This window comes from Orcinus orca, chromosome 5 (assembly GCF_937001465.1).
Source record: "Orcinus orca chromosome 5, mOrcOrc1.1, whole genome shotgun sequence".
Lineage (NCBI taxonomy): Eukaryota > Metazoa > Chordata > Mammalia > Artiodactyla > Delphinidae > Orcinus > Orcinus orca.
This window is the reverse complement of record NC_064563.1, coordinates 140,186,037-140,203,477: the sequence shown is the minus strand read 5'-3', so window position 1 is coordinate 140,203,477 and position 17,441 is coordinate 140,186,037. Positions and strand designations below refer to the sequence as shown.

General features: G+C 47.6%; 2 protein-coding genes across 7 annotated transcripts in view; one reads left to right on the top strand and one right to left on the bottom strand.

The window, feature by feature from the left end:
* Positions 1-13,107, bottom strand: part of DOP1B (DOP1 leucine zipper like protein B) — a 110,379-nt gene extending 97,272 nt beyond the window's left edge. For 4 of the 6 annotated variants that reach the window (XR_004480476.2, XM_033418258.2, XM_004264546.4 and 1 more), the window contains exons 1-2: positions 12,967-13,107; positions 6,701-6,858 (exon numbers count right to left, since the gene is read on the bottom strand). Coding sequence is in view for 4 of the 6 variants with exons in the window: in XM_033418258.2 (XP_033274149.2) it covers positions 6,701-6,838 (138 nt within the window). In the remaining 2 variants the exon portion in view is untranslated. Of the gene's footprint in view, positions 1-6,700; positions 6,859-12,249; positions 12,411-12,966 lie in introns of those variants that run through there. The other 2 variants (XM_049710596.1, XM_033418259.2) reach the window with 2 other exon arrangements.
* LOC117199280 (uncharacterized) lies at positions 10,331-15,163 on the top strand. The gene is made up of 3 exons (XM_049709866.1): positions 10,331-10,359; positions 12,504-13,926; positions 14,053-15,163. The coding sequence occupies exons 1-2, from the start codon at positions 10,331-10,333 to the stop codon at positions 13,204-13,206; spliced, it is 732 nt and encodes a 243-aa protein (XP_049565823.1). The 3' UTR covers positions 13,207-13,926; positions 14,053-15,163.
* Positions 15,164-17,441: the final 2,278 nt, after the last annotated feature.

The window sequence follows — 17,441 nt, the reverse complement described above, 5'->3', positions numbered from 1 at the left end:
TACGACGACAGAAATGGAGGCCAGGAGTCTGAGACCAAGCTGTCGGCAGGGCCGGCTCCTTCTGAGGCTGTGAGGGACAATCTGCTCCAGGCTGCTCTTCTATCCTCCGGCAGTTGGCTGGCAATCTTGGCATTCCCTGGCTTTTAACTGCATCCCCCGGATCTCTGCCTTCATTCTCTCATGGCGTCTTCCCTCTCTGCATGTCTGTGTCTGGGTCCAAATTTCCCCCTTTCATAAGGACACAGTCATCCTGGATAATGACCTCGTCTTAACTGGACTGGCTCTGTAAAGATCAGATCTCCAAATAAGGCCACACTCTGAGATACTGGGGGTTACGACAGGTCTATTTTGGAGGACACAATTCAACCCCTAACAACCACTGAGCAGCCATATGACAGGGGGCTTCACCAGTAAAATGGGGCTAATAATCGGATCTGCCTCGTTTGGCTAATGAAGAAAGCAAAGAGGTGCATCCCTGACCCCTTATGTGAGCCACAGATACTGACATGAAAATAGCTGGGGGCCCTGCTCCAGAGCACGGTGTTGGAGGCCGGCAGACAGGGTCTGGGTCCTCCCTCTGCTATTTGCCAGCTATGATCTTGCACAAGTTGCTTAGTCTGGGTCCAATCTCAAGACATGCTGTAAGTCTATACAAGGATGCACACCAGGTCCTCAGCACAGTGCGCTCTCTACGGATGTCAGCTGTCATCGGCAAGGCTGGGGGAGGGACAGATGACGGTGTCGCCCTCATCCCACCGACATCTTGCAAATTCATCAAGGGGGCCACTCACCCTCATTACCTAATCATTGCAGCAGAGGACAGGAAGCTGGAGCAAAGAGGACACAGGAGTGGGGTTACATGGAACTGGCTGACAACAAAAAGTTGTCTTTTTAAAACTCTTATCCAATACAACTCGTATCCCACAGCCCATGGACATCCCACAGCCCATGGACATCACACTGGAACATCTTCCAGACGCTCAAACTAACATCTTTGGGCTTCCCTGGTGGCGCAGTGGTTGGGAGTCCGCCTGCCGATGCAGGGGACGCGGGTTCGTGCCCCGGTCCGGGGGATCCTACGTGCTGCGGAGCGGCTGGGCCCGTGAGCCATGGCCACTGAGCCTGCGCTTCCAGAGCCTGTGCTCCGCAACAGGAGAGACCGTGGCAGTGTGAGGCCCGTGTACCGCAAAAAAAAAAAAAACCTAACACCTTCCAACGGGAGCCCCTGGTCTCCCTGCCCAGCCTCCTTATCACATCCTTTCAGCTTCTCAAGCCAAAAACCTTGCAGAAACCTGCAAGTCATGCTGGACTCCTCTTTTCCCCTTATATCCCACATCCGCTCCGTGAACAAAGCCTGTTAGCAACACCTTCAAAGTACATTCAGAATCCAAACACATCCCTGCTGGCCCACCTACGTTACAGCAACAGCTCCTAAATGGTCTCCCTGCTTCTGCCCGGCCCCACCCAGTAGAGCAGCTGGAAATGGTTCTAGCACCTAAAAGGGAAGCCAGGTTGTGGCACTCTGCCGGGCAGCCGCCCCCAGCTCAGGGGCCACTGTCAGACTCCAGCTTTAAAGGACCGACACGATCAGACGTCCTCCCCACCCCTTTCCTCTGCAGCCTCGTTTCCTACACTCTCCCCATCCCTCGCCTGCTCTGTGGCAACCTCCCTGGCCTCAGACACACCAGAGCCTCTGGGCTTGGTCAAACGGCATCGTCTCAGCAACCCTCACCCTCCTTTCCCTTCTTCACGGTTCCCACAGCACTCATCACCACCTAACAACACGTCTATTTTATCATCCAGCTTCCCCCATTCCCACCAGAATGAGGGCACGGTCTTGTCAATTTTGCTCTCTGCTGCACCCTGGCACCTACTGGCACATTTTAGGCACTCAGATGGCCACCGAAAGAATGAATGGCTAATGCTTTCAAAGCTCCTTAAAGAAAGATTCAACTGTACTCAATAACCTGGGTTGGGTTAAAATGATTAAACATTTCTGAAAGTTTTTCAGGTACACTGAAACAAAGCCTGTTTCACAGAATACCTCAATGCTCAAGAACTGCACTTTCCAAGTTTATAATTTTACCTACCTCAAAATATACATGTTCCTAAATAAATGGAAAGACATTCTGTGTTCATGGATTAGAAGACAATACTGTTAATACGGCAATACTCCCCAAAGTGATCTACAGAATCAATGCAATCCCTATCAAAATCCCACTTGGCTTTTTTGCAGAAATTGACAAGCTGATCCTAAAATTCATATGGAATTTCAAGGAATCCAGAACAATTCTGAAAAAGAACAACAAAGTTGAAGGACACTTACTTCCCCACTTCAAAACTTACTACAAAGCTACAATAATCAAAATGTGTGGTACTGGCATAAGGATAAACATATAAATCAATGGAAAAAAATGAAAGTCCAGAATTAAATCCATCTCTCTATAGTTAATTGGGATTCCAAGACCCTTCAAAAGAACAGTCTCTTCAACAGATGGCTTTGCACACGCAAAACAACTGGATTTCCACACACAAAAGAATGAAGTTGGAGTCCCACCTCACGCCATGTACAAAATCAACTCAGCCAGAACAGCCATCATCAAAAAGTCTACAAACAATAAATGCTGGACAGGGTGTGGAGCAAAGGGAACCCTCTTGCGCTGTTGGTGGGAATGTAAATTGATACAGCCGCTATGGAGAACAGTATGGAGGTTCCTTAAAAAACTAAAAATATGACCCATATGACCCAGCAATCCCACTCTTGGGCATATATCCAGAGAAAAGCATAATTCGAAAAGACACATGCAAAAAAAGGGGGTGGGGGACTTCCCTGGAGGTCTAGTGGTTAAGACTGTTCTCTCCAATGCAGGGGGCACGGGTTTGATCCCTGGTTGGGGAACTAAGATCCTGCATGTCACACAGCGTGGCCAGAAAAAAAAAAAAAAGAAAAGATACATGCACTGAAATGTTCACTGAAGCACTAGCTACAATAGCCAAGACAATGGAAGCAACCTAAATGTCCACTGACAAAGGAACGGATAAAGAAAATGTGGTACATATATACAATGGAATATCAGCTGTAAAAAAAGAATGAAATAATACCATTTTCAGCAACATGGATGGACCTAGAGATTATCATACTAATGAAGTCAGACAGAGAAAGACAAATATCATATGATATCACTTATATGTGGAATCTTAAAAAAAAAAATGATACAAACGAACTTAATTACACACAGAAACAGACTCAGACTTCAAAAACAAACTGATGGTTACCAAAGGGGAAAGGTGGGGGGAGGGATAAATCAGGAGTTTGGGATTAACATATACACACTACTATATATAAACAGATAATCAACAAGGACGTACTGTATAGCACAGGGAACTCTACTCAATAATCTGAAATAATCTATATGGGAAAAGAATCTAAAAAAGAGTGGATATATGTATATGTATAACTGAATCACTTTGCTATGCACCTGAAACTAATGCAACATTGTAAATCAACTATACTCTAATATAAAATAAAAAATTAAATTTAAAGAAAATGTTTCCAGAACATCAGAATGCATGCACATGCCCCAAACCCACCCCCCTTCCATCCCAGAGATATCTAATATCCCTGGTTATATACAATAATATGGTCATTGTGTTTATCATGTATTTTTTAGAAGTTTTGGCACATATGTTGTTTGTATTTCCCAATGGTAGATTGTTTAATTTTACATGTTTGAATTGCATGTGTGCTATGAGTTAATTTTATCCTTACTACATACTTGATATTCATCTATGAAAAACAAAAAACAAAAACAAAACACAAATTAAAATGAATCAAAGACCTAAATGTAAGAATTAAAACTATAAAACTCTTAGAAGAAAACACAGGTAAATCTCCATGATCTTGGATTTGGCAATGGTTTCTTAGATATTCACCAAAAGTACAAGCAACAGAAGAAAAAACGGAAAAATTGGACTTCATCAAAAATTTAAAAATTTTGTGCATCAAAAGATACTATCGGGCTTCCCTGGTGGCGCAGTGGCTGAGAGTCCGCCTGCCGATGCAGGGGACACGGGTTCGTGCCCCGGTCTGGGAAGATCCCACATGCCGCGGAGCGGCTGGGCCCGTGAGCCATGGCCGCTGAGCCTGCGCATCCGGAGCCTGTGCTCCTCAACGGGAGAGGCCACAACAGTGAGAGGCCCGCGTACCGCCAAAAAAAAAAAGAAAAGACACTATCAAAAAAGTGAAAAGACTGCCTAAACAACGGGAAAAAAAAAATCTGCAAATCATATATCCAGTAAAGGACCAGTACACAGAATGTATTGATATAAGGAACTCTTACAAATCACAACAAAAAGACAAATAGCATAGTTAAAAAATGGACATAACACTTGAATAGTAATTTCTCCAAGGAAGATATACAAATGGCCAATAAGCAAATGAAATGATACTCAAAATTTTAGTCATTAGGGAAATGCAAGTCAAAACCACAAAATACCACTTCATACCCACTAGGACAGCTATCATCAAAAAAAACCCTGAGGGCTTCCCTGGTGGCATAGTGGTTGAGAGTCCGCCTGCCGATGCAGGGGACACGGGTTCGTGCGCCGGTCCGGGAAGATCCCACATGCCGTGAAGCGGCTGGGCCCGTGAGCCATGGCCGCTGAGCCTGTGCATCTGGAGCCTGTGCTCCGCAACAGGAAAGGCCACAGCAGTGAGAGGCCCGCGTACCACACAAAAAGAACAAAAAACCTGAAAATAAGTGTTACTGAGATTGAGAAGAAATTGGAGCCTTCATACATTGCTGGTGGGCATGTAAAATGGGGCAGTCACTGAGGAAAACAGTTTGGTGGTTCCTCAATAAGTTTAATATAGAATGACCACATGACTGAGTAATTCTACTCCTAGGTATAGACCCGGAAGAAATGAAAATAGTGTTCAAACAAAAACTTGTATATGAATATCCATACAGTACTAGTCACACAAGCCAACAGGTAGAAACCCAACTGATGAATGGATAAACAAAATGTGGTCTGTCATACAATGGAACATGATTCAGCCATAAAAAGCAATGAAGTACACACTACAACATGCATGAACCTTGGAAACGTGCTAAGTGAAAGAAGCCCAACACAAAATATCACATCATTGTACCAGTCCTTTTGTATGAAATATTCATAGACACAGGAAGTAGATTAGTGGCTGCCAGGGACAGGGGAAGGGGAGTAACGGAGAGGGTTTCCTTTGGGGTGGTGAAAATGTCCTAGAACTAGATAGTGGTGATGGTCGCACAGCATCATGAATGTACTAAAAGCCATTTAACCGCACACTTTAAAATGGCTGAACGGTAAATTTTATGTTACATGAATTTTAACTCAACAAAAAACATAATGAACACACCCCCCTCTCCCCAAAAGTATGCTGTTTTTAGATTCCAGGAGAGTCAAGTACTAAAACAGAGAAACATCTAGAAGAAGCCAAATCTGTCCAAGTCCCATTCCAGGGCGTCTCGCTTTCCCCTGGAAAGGCAACCCACCTTCGTTTAAGACAGTGAATGCTACCTTCAGCTAGAAAAAGTCCTGAGTCAGAGCTCTACAGCCAAAGCACTCTCAAGCCCTTATTTGCTGTTTTATTACACGTCTCCACCCCAGCCAGCACCAGCCGTGATGTTCACATGTTGTAAATACACTTTGCAGAGACCGTGCAGTTTCCCGGCCACTGCCTGTAATAACTGCCTATCTCCTCTTTGCCATCTGTGGGTGCTGATAGCTGCTTTCAGGAGGTTGGTGCTGGACGGCTGCCCAGGCGCTGCCCGCGTGGTCAGGCTGCTCGCATTCTCACTCCCCCTACCCTGGTCCCTTGAAGAGGTAAACGGACAGATTCTTTCTCTTTAGCGAGGTTTGTTATAGAGTCCCCTGGTGTGTTACCTGGGGAATGGGGACCTCCCAGGCTAGGCTGGACATCTCCCAGCTCCCATATGGCACTCGGGCTCCAAAGTCAGGTATCACAGCCAGGAGCCCTGGCCAGACAGTAACGGAGCCAGGCACAGCCTCTTCGAGCCCAGGTATCTTCTTCCTACAGGTCACAGTGGTCGCCTGAGTGTTTGAGCATCACTATGTCACCCTCCTTCTGGGCAGGATGGAAAAATACAATGGTCCCCATCCACAGAACACGAGGTCAAGACCACATGCGACCAGTTTTGGTTTTCTCAGACGCAACCCCTTTTCCCTCGTCCAAACACATGCACAATTTCTGGGCAGATTTCCGTAATTATTTCATCCTTTATTCTTCTAGGAGTTACCAGTCTGCAGTAAAATGGTGAAAAAAGTAGACTGGAGAAGAAAAAGCCATAAAGACCCTAAGCAGTACACGAAAGACAATTCATCTTTGAATAACTGGATAATTTATAAATTTATCTTGTTCAGACCTAAATATTGTTGAGAAAACAGACTGTTCAGCTGTTCTATCGACTATATCCACACTGCATGTCTATGCTCAGAAAAAAAAGGGCTGAAAGGGGAGGAACGTACACCAATAGGTTAATAGTGGGTAACTCTGGGTGACAGAATTATCGGTGGTTCTTCTTATCTAATGGCTGTAATCAGCATGTAGTGTAATATTAAAAAGACAAGTCCTTGAAATAATAAAAGGACAGCTGTGTCCCTGCCTCCCTGCAATCCAAACACTCCCTGCCCCACATACCTTGTTGAGCTTGCCCAGTGAGGATATGAGATCTGCCCATTCGCTGGAGGACTCAAAATTTCTTAAAGCCTTTTCAATCACAGAAGAGTAATTTCTGTATCTGTAATCATTCAATAGCTCCTGCTCTTCTGGGTCCATTCTCGCAGCAGAGAAGGTATCTAAGAGGGAATCAGTGAATAAACAAATGAGGCAGCTCTTCGAGGATGAAAAGTGTTCCCAGCCCAGAGTCCCAGGGGACACACGGCCACAAACGTTCCTATGCACAAACGTGCTGGGCGATCCAACTCAAATATTTAGCAAGGCTGCTGAGCCAGGCACGATGGCAGATAAAAGATAAACGGTTCCGGCCCTCCTGGACTCCGAGGGAGACAAATGGACAGAGCAGAAAGAAGTAAAACGCTAGAGTTCCACTCAATGGACAAAGTGAATTCTAGAAGCCAAGTCACAAAGTGGCTAACTGCATGTTGTTGCTGACTGGTAATTCTCAATGCAGGCGGTCCCCCCCCAGCATAGGGCATTTACAAGACCTAAGGAAAAGCAGATCTATGGTCTTCATTGAACAGTTGGTTTAGCAATCCAATCCTCTACAACTAGACTCGGAGAGAGGATTGGAAATATTCTACAAGAAAACCAGGAGGAAAAAAAAGGACCTAAGGTGAAGCGTCTGACAGCAGTGGTGTCAGAAACCCACCGCGTGCCTGTTCATTTATTAAGTGCCAATTATCTGCCAGGCCCCCGACAGCTCTATGCCCCTGGGTGAGGAGTCTGCGCGGAGGTGTGTCACACCAGGGCCCAAGCAGTCATCATTTTATTCTGGCCCTTGTATATTCTTTGATGGATTCTTTCTTCTTTTTTTTCCTGTGGATAGATGCATTCATTATATATGAACCACTGCAGCTACTGCAAAGCCTGAGACGTCGACTACCTGAGCCCGATGCCAACAGCAACCATTTCCTTTTCTTCTCATCCCCAATGTGACAAAAGGAAACATGAGACGCTGCAGATTTGCCTTTTTGAAAACATCCACCATTTATACATTATAACATATAGAAATACATGCTTAAGTTTTGTTTTTACTCCTTCATTTAAAAAAAAAAAATCTGAAGGTCAAGCCATCAGTCTATTCAAACAAGTTACAGCTCTGAAAAGCACTCCACAAGGCGTGGAAATGTCAAATCGTTCTCTTGACTTGTCGCCAAGCTCCATACTCCAATGTTTTCTCAAAAGTGATGCCTGAGGGTTTCCACTTGCCTCCCTTCTCTAGTCTTCATCTGTTTAAGATCTATTTAAAGTGTGGCAGGCACCCACACCAAATTCCTTGCCCCCTTTTCCACACTAAGAGAACCCTCATTTTGCTCAGGGCGGCACTATAGTTCCCAGCCTCCCTTACAGCTAGGTGGCCGTATGACAGTGCTGGACAAATAGAACTGCTGGTGGGGGACTCTTCTGGCCTGTTGTCCTCCACCTTTCCCCTTCTTTCTGCCCGAAACAAAGGTTTGATGCTGGAGCTGAAGCCACATTTTGCAACCACAAGGAAAGAGCCATCTTTAAGGCACGACTTCCCTGCGTAAGTGGAAGGACAGAGCAGTTGAGGCCCCAGATGGCTTTAAGAAGGTCCCATACCAACCCTCGACACTCTGCCCCTGGACTTACTGTTTTCTGCACATAAGAGCTAATTTGTTTAAGCCGCCGTTCAATCAAGTTTTCTGTTACTCACAACCAAACACAATCCTGTTTGATTTATGAACCTAAGTAATATCTAACTAGAATGTGGTCTGAAAGGAGAGAGAAATACAGAGCAATGGTGACATGATTAAATCCCCCGAGTTGGAGTTAGTTGGCTAACCGAGCTGCATGTAGCCAGTCAAATAAAAAGCCAGATATCGCAGACGGAAGAAACTGAACTGCAGGGACAACGTGATGTTTAACCCTCAATCTTTCATTTATTGGCCACAGTGAGGTTGTAAGACTCCCATGATATCTTCTACTTCGCTTTCCGATTGCTCTGGGCCCATTGCGGTCTTCTTAAGGCCAACACAACTTTCAAGTTGCCAGCGTCAGTGGACCCTGTTTCCTCATTCACCTCTCAGGAGGACGGTGCAGCAGGCCACTTCCTCCTTCTCCAAACAGCCTCCTGTCTGCCCACACTCCTCTGGCCCACCGTCATCTCTGCTGTACCTTCTCTGCAGGCCCATCCTCCTCTACACGACTGCCAAATGTTGGCATTCCCAGGCACCAAGCTTGGGCCTTCTCTCTCTCTCCACCCTCAATGATCTCTCCATTCCTTTAACTAACAAATACCATCTTCATGCTCATGACCCACAGATTTATAACCTCCCGAACCTCCCCCTCCAAGGCCCAAATTCAGGCAAGTGTTTCCTTGACTTCTCCACCCGGATATGGCATGCGTGTCTCAAGCCAGGTGCATCCCAAACTAGACACTCAAGTGTCCATCAACAAAACGTGGTCTAGCCACACGATGGCACGCTATTCAGCAATGAGAAGGAACAGAGTCCTGAAACATGTGACGGGGTGGATGAACCTGGAAATTACAAGCTTAGGGGAAGAAGCCAGTCATAAAAGGCCACATATTGTATGATTCCATCTATATGAAATGCCCAGAATAGGCCAATCTGTAGAGATGCAAGTAGATTAAACAGTGGTTGCCTAGGGTGGGGAGTACGAACAGGGGAGTATCTGCAAATGGGCACAAGGGTTCTTTTGGGGGGTAATGGAAATGTGCTAAAATTAGATTATGGTGATGTTTGCACACCTCTGTAAATTTACTAAAAATCACTGAACAGTATATTTCAATGAATGAATTTTATGGTCTGTAAATTATACCTCAATAACACTGTTTTTGAAAAACCCTCTTTGTTTCTTCTTTTCCAATATAGTTTATTACAGGATATGGAATATAGATCCCGGTGTTATACAGTAGGACCTTATTGTTTATCCATTCTATATATAATAGTTTGCATCTGCTAATCCCAAACTCCCACCCCATCCCTCCCCTACCTCCCCTCCCCCTTGGCAACCACAAGTCTGTTCTCTATGTCTGTGAGTCTGTTTCTGTTTCGTAGATAAGTTCATTTGTGTCATATTTTAGGTTCCACATAGAAGTGATATCATATAGTATTTGTCTCTTTCTGACTTACTTCACTTAGTATGATAATCTCTAGGTCCATCTATGTTGCTAAAAATGGCATTATTTCACTCTTTTCTATGGCTGCGTAATATTCCATTGCATGTATATACACCATATCTTCTTTATACATTCATCCGTCAGTGGACATTTAAGTTGCTTCCGTGTTAAAAAACCCTCTACTCTTGATTCTATCTGCTCAACCTGCTCCTTCTCCAGTCTTCTTTTCCTCAGAAAGTGGCCCCGCCATCTATGGGAACTTCAACATCGTCCTGGACTCTTCCTTCTCTTCACCTGTCACACTCAACCCAAGTCCCGTTGGCTCTTCTTCCAAAATACCCGTGGACTCTCCACTGTGCAAGCCACCTTTCTCCTGCAAGCCTGCTGCAGAAGCTTCCTAAGGGTTCTCCTTCACTCTTGCCCCTCTCCAGTGTACTTTCACACAGCACTCCAAGTCCTCTTAAAACATAAAGCATTTCCCCACCATGTTTAAACTCTTCCCATTAAGCCTACAGTAAGTCCACACTCCCCCCACCCCACTCTGTGGCCTACAAGGCTCCACCTGACTCTCCTCAAGGCACTCTGCTTGTCCTAAGACAACTCATTCTACCACAGAGCCTTTGCACATGCTGGGCCTCTCTGCAAAAATATACTGTGCTATGCATAGGCACACCGTAAGATCGCCTGCTCATTCTTGGAAAGGCCTGCCCCTTTTTCTGAAATAATAGCCTTCATACTTTTTGAAAATATCAAGGATGGTAAGGAGAGGTGTAGTTTGTTTTGCCAAGTAAAGAGATAAGACATTAGTACATCCCTACAGTCCATAAGTTTTTTTTTTTTAATTCCAGGAAATGTACAGGTCTGAAATCCCGTGTCTCTGAACCACTGCAATACTCCATGCAGTCTGTTCACTGTATTAGGTGTCTACGCACTGGAGAAAGAAACATGAACAAGGCAGGGTTCTACTCTCGCAGTTCAGAGCCTAATAAAAGAGGAAATACCTAAACATGTAATTTCAATTTAATGCGGCACAGTGATGGAGGGTGGGCTGATGTAACAGAGTGATGCTGGCAAGAAGGGCAGAGGAAGCCCAGCTACCAGCAGAGACGTCCTCAAAGTCCACAGGGGTGAGCGCTTGTTAGCAGGAAGAGAGCCTTGTCAGCGATAACATGTGTTTAGGAGGGGAGGTGGCAGAGGGGTACCACTGCTCACGGTTAGGAAGGCGTCAGCCAGGTAAGAGCAGGTAACTGGAGCAGTTCAATGTTATGGTTGGCTATAAGAAGAAAGTACTGGGCTTCCCTGGTGGCGCAGTGGTTGAGAGTCCGCCTGCCGATGCAGGGGACACGGGTTCGTGCCCCGGTCCGGGAGGATCCCGCGTGCCGCGGAGCGGCTGGGCCCGTGAGCCATGGCCGCTGAGCCTGTGCGTCCGGAGCCTGTGCTCCGCAACGGGAGAGGCCACAACAGTGAGAGGCCCGCGTACCGCAAAAAAAAAAAAAAAAAAAAAAGAAGAAAGTACTATTCAATGTAACTAACAGCACTGGTGAGAAGTTTGGAAATATGCAAGCTCTTTTATTTCAAAATACGGAGCACTTGATACTATGCTAGTAAGCGAGTCTTCTGGGGGGGGGGCTTGGCAAATCCATCATTTCTGCATGTATTTCTCTCACGCAACACACAAGAGTCCTAAGAGATGGGTATTATCAGCCTCCAGATGAAGATACTGGGAATCAGGCACTCCAGAAAATTGCTGGGGTCACATAGCAAGTAACTGGCAGAATTAGGATTCCAGCTCAGGCCAGCCAGGTGCCACAGAGCCTCGACTACATTAAGCTACAGGTAAAATTAATAGCGCAGCCCTTATAGACCTCTTTTGACAATGTTTTTGCAATCTACTCTGGATACCTTTTCTGTGAGAGACTCAATAGCTCAGTAAGACTGATAGAGTTCTACAGCCTCCTAACAATTACACCCAAAGGAGTAGTCGTATAAACAGGCGTATCAGACCAGATGAATCCGCCAGAAAATGGAAAATGTCAGCTGGGGATCTCTCACCTTAACCATTCTTAATTTCTTAGGAAAACAAGTTGGAGTGAAAAATCAACTGTCTAGATCCAAAAGAAGTTAGTATTAAAGATGTTTACACGAAGGACCGTTTCTGAGTTAAATGAAAACATAGGTGAGTGGAAAGTGTCAGAGTCACCCTCCCATGAGCCAGAACACTTATCAGTAGATAATGATCCTCAGTCACGGCACAGAAACACTCATCTGCAAGTGGTTTAATCAAGGAGGGCACGTGATTTTGAATCGGGTCTTTCAGAATGGTAATTAAATTGAGGTGGCAAAAATGTAAGACACATAATGGGAGAAAGCCTTGGGGGCAGAGGAGCGCCTCCACTGCCTTAACCAAAATATGCTGCAAAGATTCTCCCAAGTGTAGGGCAGCTGTCCCAGGTTAGGGAAACACCTGAGGGTAACAGACTCCATAAGCAGCGGCACTGAGTTGGTAAAAGACCATCCAGGAAGGCAGCAGCTGGCAATCCTGCAAGACGGAGGGGCCAGGCGGCTGAGCGCGCACTACGGCTGGGATCCCTTCTCCTGCAGACAGTCGGGAAGACTTGGGGGGTCTTCCCTTAACAGGAAAGCCTTCAACTTATAAAGGTCTCGATCCCTAGCCCTGCTCCCCGACCAGGACCTCGAGCAAACAAAGCCGCGGCTTCGGCATCCGCCGGCCGCGGTGAGGGGCGGCCGGGCCGTGACCCACCTGACCTCTACCTGCCGGACGGGAGGCCACGCCGGGCCCGGCCGCTCTTCCTTCGCTGCGGGGAGCCGGGGGAACCGGGAGGGGACCCCGCTTAGCCTCCCGGGCTGTCCCTTGCGGGGCCGGGGCCGGAGCCCACGCCCACTGGCGGCCTCGCTAGGGCCGCCCCCGCACTGCAGCAGTGAGCGCCGGCGGGCCCCGGCCGCGCTCGGGGGAGCCACCTGCACACCAGGCCCGCCTCCAAGGCACCGCCCGAACCCTGTGCACCCGGAGAGGAAGCACCTGCCGCTCACGGACCCGCAAGAGGAGACGCCCCGGCTCCCTCGGCTTCGCCTGGCGGCCGAAGGCGCCGGCCTGACTTACCGGCGGCGGCGGCCTTTCTCAGCGGGCGCGCCCACGGGAGGCGCGGAGGAGCCAAGCTGGACGCCAAGGGTTAAACGATCGGCAGCTGCGGCGCGGCCGGCAGCCGGAACGGCGGAGGAAGCGCAGCTCCCGAGCCGCAGCGGCCGCGGCTCCAGGACACTGGGCGGGCCGAGGGGACGGACCTTAGACGCTTGGGGGCGGGGACAAGGGCGGGCCCTCGGTGCGTGGGGAGGAGCCTAGAAGGGCTGGGCCGGGAGGCGGGCCCTTGGCATATAGGGGCGCGGCCAAAGGTGGGGCTTCTCTGCGGACGGGGCGAGGCAGGGCGGAGAGCGGGCCCTCGGCGCGTGGGGGGCGTGGCTAAGGGAGAGCGCTTGGTGAGTGGGGCAGAGGCCGGGGAGTGTCCTCGACGCTCGGGGCAGGGCCCGGAAGACGGGCCCTTGGCTTGGGGGGCGGGACCAGGAGGCGGTACCTCGGCTGGCGGGGTGGGTCCCGGGGGCGGGTCCTCAGCGCGCGGGGGCGGGTCCTGAACACGGACTCCAGAGCCCAGGGCTCCCACCTCAAGTCTCCCGCAGCTTCCCGGCGGCGGGCGTCGCTCTCAGCGAGAACAACTAGCTCCTGCCCTCGCCGCGGGTCTGCTTCTGGGGAGACATCGCACAGGTTGGGGGGAGGTTTGGCTCCGCCTCTCATCTGGGCCTTCCCCCGACACACCCAAATGGAAGGGGACGTCGGTCAGTGAATCAGCCGGCCCAAGGAGAGGTTTGGAGTTACAGACAAGGAGAACCGATGGACCCGAGAAAGGTGGGCTCCGTGGCACTTGGCCATCGGGACTACACCCAAACTCTCGGGGAGGAAGCGAAATGAGCCCTTCTGTACACGCTCGGGCCGCTGGAGGTTTGGGGACCCTGGTAAGGTGCGCCGGCCCCACAGGCCGCACTTTTCCGACCCTTGGCATCTGAGAAGGTGAGGTGGATAATTCCTGGAATGAGCTTCTTAATGTGGGCTCTGGCTCAGAAAGGAGACCTCACATCAAGTCTAAAGAGCATTCATGTTTCCAGATAAACTCTAACCCCTTCCTGTCATCCTCAGGAGCCTTCGGACCTGGACAGTCCAGATGCACCCAACCTGGCCTGACAGCTGCAGAGCGAGAAGCACCTGATGACGGGACTCAGGCACATTTCACCTGAGCATCCTGATTGCACCGGCTCAGGCTCCCAGCCAACCAAAACAGTGGCACCTGTTGATTGAGGTTGCGATTTCTATGGAAGCCTCTAACAATTTAACCCCTCACTGTCCCCTGGGAATTTTCAGACCTAGTTTGGGGCTCATAAATGCTAGGCCATCCATGAAAGAGTTTGGGGGGGTGGGAGTGGGGAGTCCATGAACACGTTGAAATTGTGTAGAATATTTTGTGTTATGTATGTTTCTGGAGAAAGAGTATAGAGTTTGTATCAGATTCCCGAGGGGATCTATCACCTCCCCCCAAACATCAAGAATGTTTTAATAGTTTGGGATGCTGGACCTCTCACCAGCCAGGCTTCTGATTCTGATTCCATCTCCACCCAATTGGCATATACCAAGTGTCCCAGATGTAAATCCTCTAATGGTCAATTATAGGAATGGTCTTAAAGTAAAAACAGAAGAAAACTAAAGGATTGAGCATTTGCAAGACAAAGAATTAATTTCATGAAAATTGATTTCCTAATGAAGATGCGATAAGCTCCATTTTTACAAAAACAAAGTTGACAAACAGGTGTTTCTTTCTTTTTAGGTTTCTCAAATCCTAGCCACACTGCACATGGCATTGAACTAACAGAGATAAAAGAACTGCTTATACCCACCATTAAGGAGAGAGAATCAGTTTGTGCCAAAACCACCATGTACAACTTTGTCCTAGTGCATTTATATAAAATAAAACACTTCCCTTATAGTTAGGTCACCTAGGTCTGAAGAATGCCAGGTGTGTGGGAGGTTAATATAAATTAACTTTGACAAATAAGGGTAGTGTAAACCCTTAAAAGAACTCCATTTATAATTAGGATTATATGTAAATGTACAGCACTAAGATTTAAAAGTTTATTCTTACAAGGATCTGTTTACTTGGGTCAAGCTGTCTTGTCACCCTTGATGTACTGAGCTGTGTTCATCTGTTTAAGACATGTAAATAACATAGATTCCTTGCATAATAATACTCAAACTAATTAGGGCACTTCAGATTTAATTTAAATCAGAACTTTACCCCTTTTGAGAGTGAAGAAAGCACTGTAAATCAGAGGAAATGGGTCAGGCTGGCCCACCTATCAGGAAGATTGGCCCAGGGAAACTCATTCTGAGTTTCCGTGTGCAGATACTGGTGACCCTCCAAGCCCGTCTCTTCTCCACCCATCTTTGTAGAAATCTTGCATAGTTCTGAAGTTGATGCTGTTCCCACTTTGTGGTTGACTTGCAGTAACGAGTAAACCTTTGTCAGGATCGTCATGATCACCTGCTTTGATCTCCACCGTATCACTGTTTGGGCTCTTGGGCTGTCACAATCCTGTTACAGTTCAGTAGGTGAGGGCAAAGTCTACAGACCAGGTCTAAAGCTGATGCTGTGTGTGGGTTTCCCACACGGGTGTCAACCTCGAAAAGTATATCACAGAGAAGCTGATGTGGATGGGATCTCGGCACAATTTGGTGCCTAAAAACACGTATGAGATAATCCATTTAAAATATGCCACTTTAGGGAATTCCCTGGCAGTCCAGTAGTTAGGACTCCATACTTTCACTGCAGAGGGTGCAGGTTCGATCCCTGGTTGGGGAACTAAGATCCCACATGCCGTGTGGCACGGCCAAATAAATAAATAATAAAATATGCCACTTTAAGACCGTATTTCATGTATCTACTTTATGGAAAAGTTCACACAGAGGCTGGTCTGGGGATCTAATAATCATATGGCTTACAAATCCCTTAGATTCAATGTATCATCTTCCTTAATTTTTACACCAGGGGAGTTGCCTGTGGTCTTTAGACTCGTCATAGTGAAGCTGGATGTACCAAGTGCTAGGCACCAGGGAAGTTTTCTGTCAGACAGTCCTGGATACAATTCTGACTCTTGGCTCTTAGTTGTGTGATCTTGAATAAGTTAATCAGCCTCTCCAAGCCTTTATTTCCTCACTTGAAAAAAATGACATTAATCCCTACCTCAAAGGACTATTGTGAGAATTATGTAAAACAATGTCAGGGGCTTCCCTGGTGGCACAGTGGTTGAGAGTCTGCCTGCCGATGCAGGGGATGCGGGTTCGTGCCCCGGTCCGGGAGGATCCCATATGCCGCAGAGCGGCTTGGCCTGTGAGCCATGGCCGCTGAGCCTGCGTGTCCGGAGTCTGTGCTCCGCAACGGGAGAGGCCACAACAGTGAGAGGCCCACGTACGGCAAAAAAATAAAAATAAAACAATGTCAGGAAAGTATTAAGCGTGACATATGGACTAGCACGCCATGGGTTCTCACTTCATGATATTTTTGCCTTTACAGCATACTATGAAACGTTTTCATGCACTTCTGTTCGTTAGATTCCTTTTGGTTGCAAGCAACAGTAAGCCACTTCAGACCAGCTTAAGGAAAAGGGAAACTTCTTTAAAGGATACAAGAGTTTCTTAGAGCATCTCTTAGAACCTAGGATCTCAGGGATGGTCTGAAGCTGGGGAATGGATGTCACTGTGAGAAGAGGGGCCATCTCTATTTGGGCCACACTGTAGCTGCTTTTCTTTATCTTTTTTTTTTTTTTGCGGTACGCGGGCCTCTCACTGTTGTGGCCTCTCCCGTTGCAGAGTACAGGCTCCGGACGCGCAGGCTCAGCGGCCATGGCTCACGGGCCCAGCCGCTCCGTGGCATGTGGGATCACCCCGGACCGGGGCACGAACCCGTGTCCCCTGCATCGGCAGGCAGACTCAACCACTGCGACACCAGGGAAGCCCCCTGTTGCATTTTTGTTGTTTGGCTACCCATTCCTTCTGAAGTCTTGACTCCCTTGTAAACTTTCTTTGCAAGTATATTTCTTGTCTTTTGTAAGAATCTTTGGTCGCCAGGTCTTTTTTCTGCAGGGTATAACCAGAACGCAGGAGGCTGCTTGCAAAACCAATCTCATTTGAAAGCAGTGGAGTTGCCTGTTGTCAGAGAGACCGCAAAAGGGGCCCAGGGAGGGGCATCTGAAGAACCACCCTGGGCTGTATCTTACAGGGGAGTAGAATAGGCTAAGGAGAAAATATCTGCATGTGTCAGAGCAAAGAAATGGTCTGGACAAAGTTGCCCAGGCATGAACTAGATGAAGAGTGGCAGGGCAACCTTGCAAATGTTCTGGGAAGAACACAGGATGCAAAACCCAAACGGAAAACCTATTACGGAAGAAACCATAACCCAACAAAATAAGGACATCCCTCCCGAGTCCCTCAAGCCACACAACTTCATAAGTGTAAGAACCAATTTCAATGTACTCAAA

Coding starts and splice junctions, on each gene's coding strand:
- LOC117199280 (XM_049709866.1), top strand. CDS start 10,331: ATGTTTAAACTCTTCCCATTAAGCCTACA. Junction 10,360..12,503: donor CTCTTCCCATTAAGCCTACA/GTAAGTCCACAC, acceptor CAACTTATAAAG/GTCTCGATCCCTAGCCCTGC.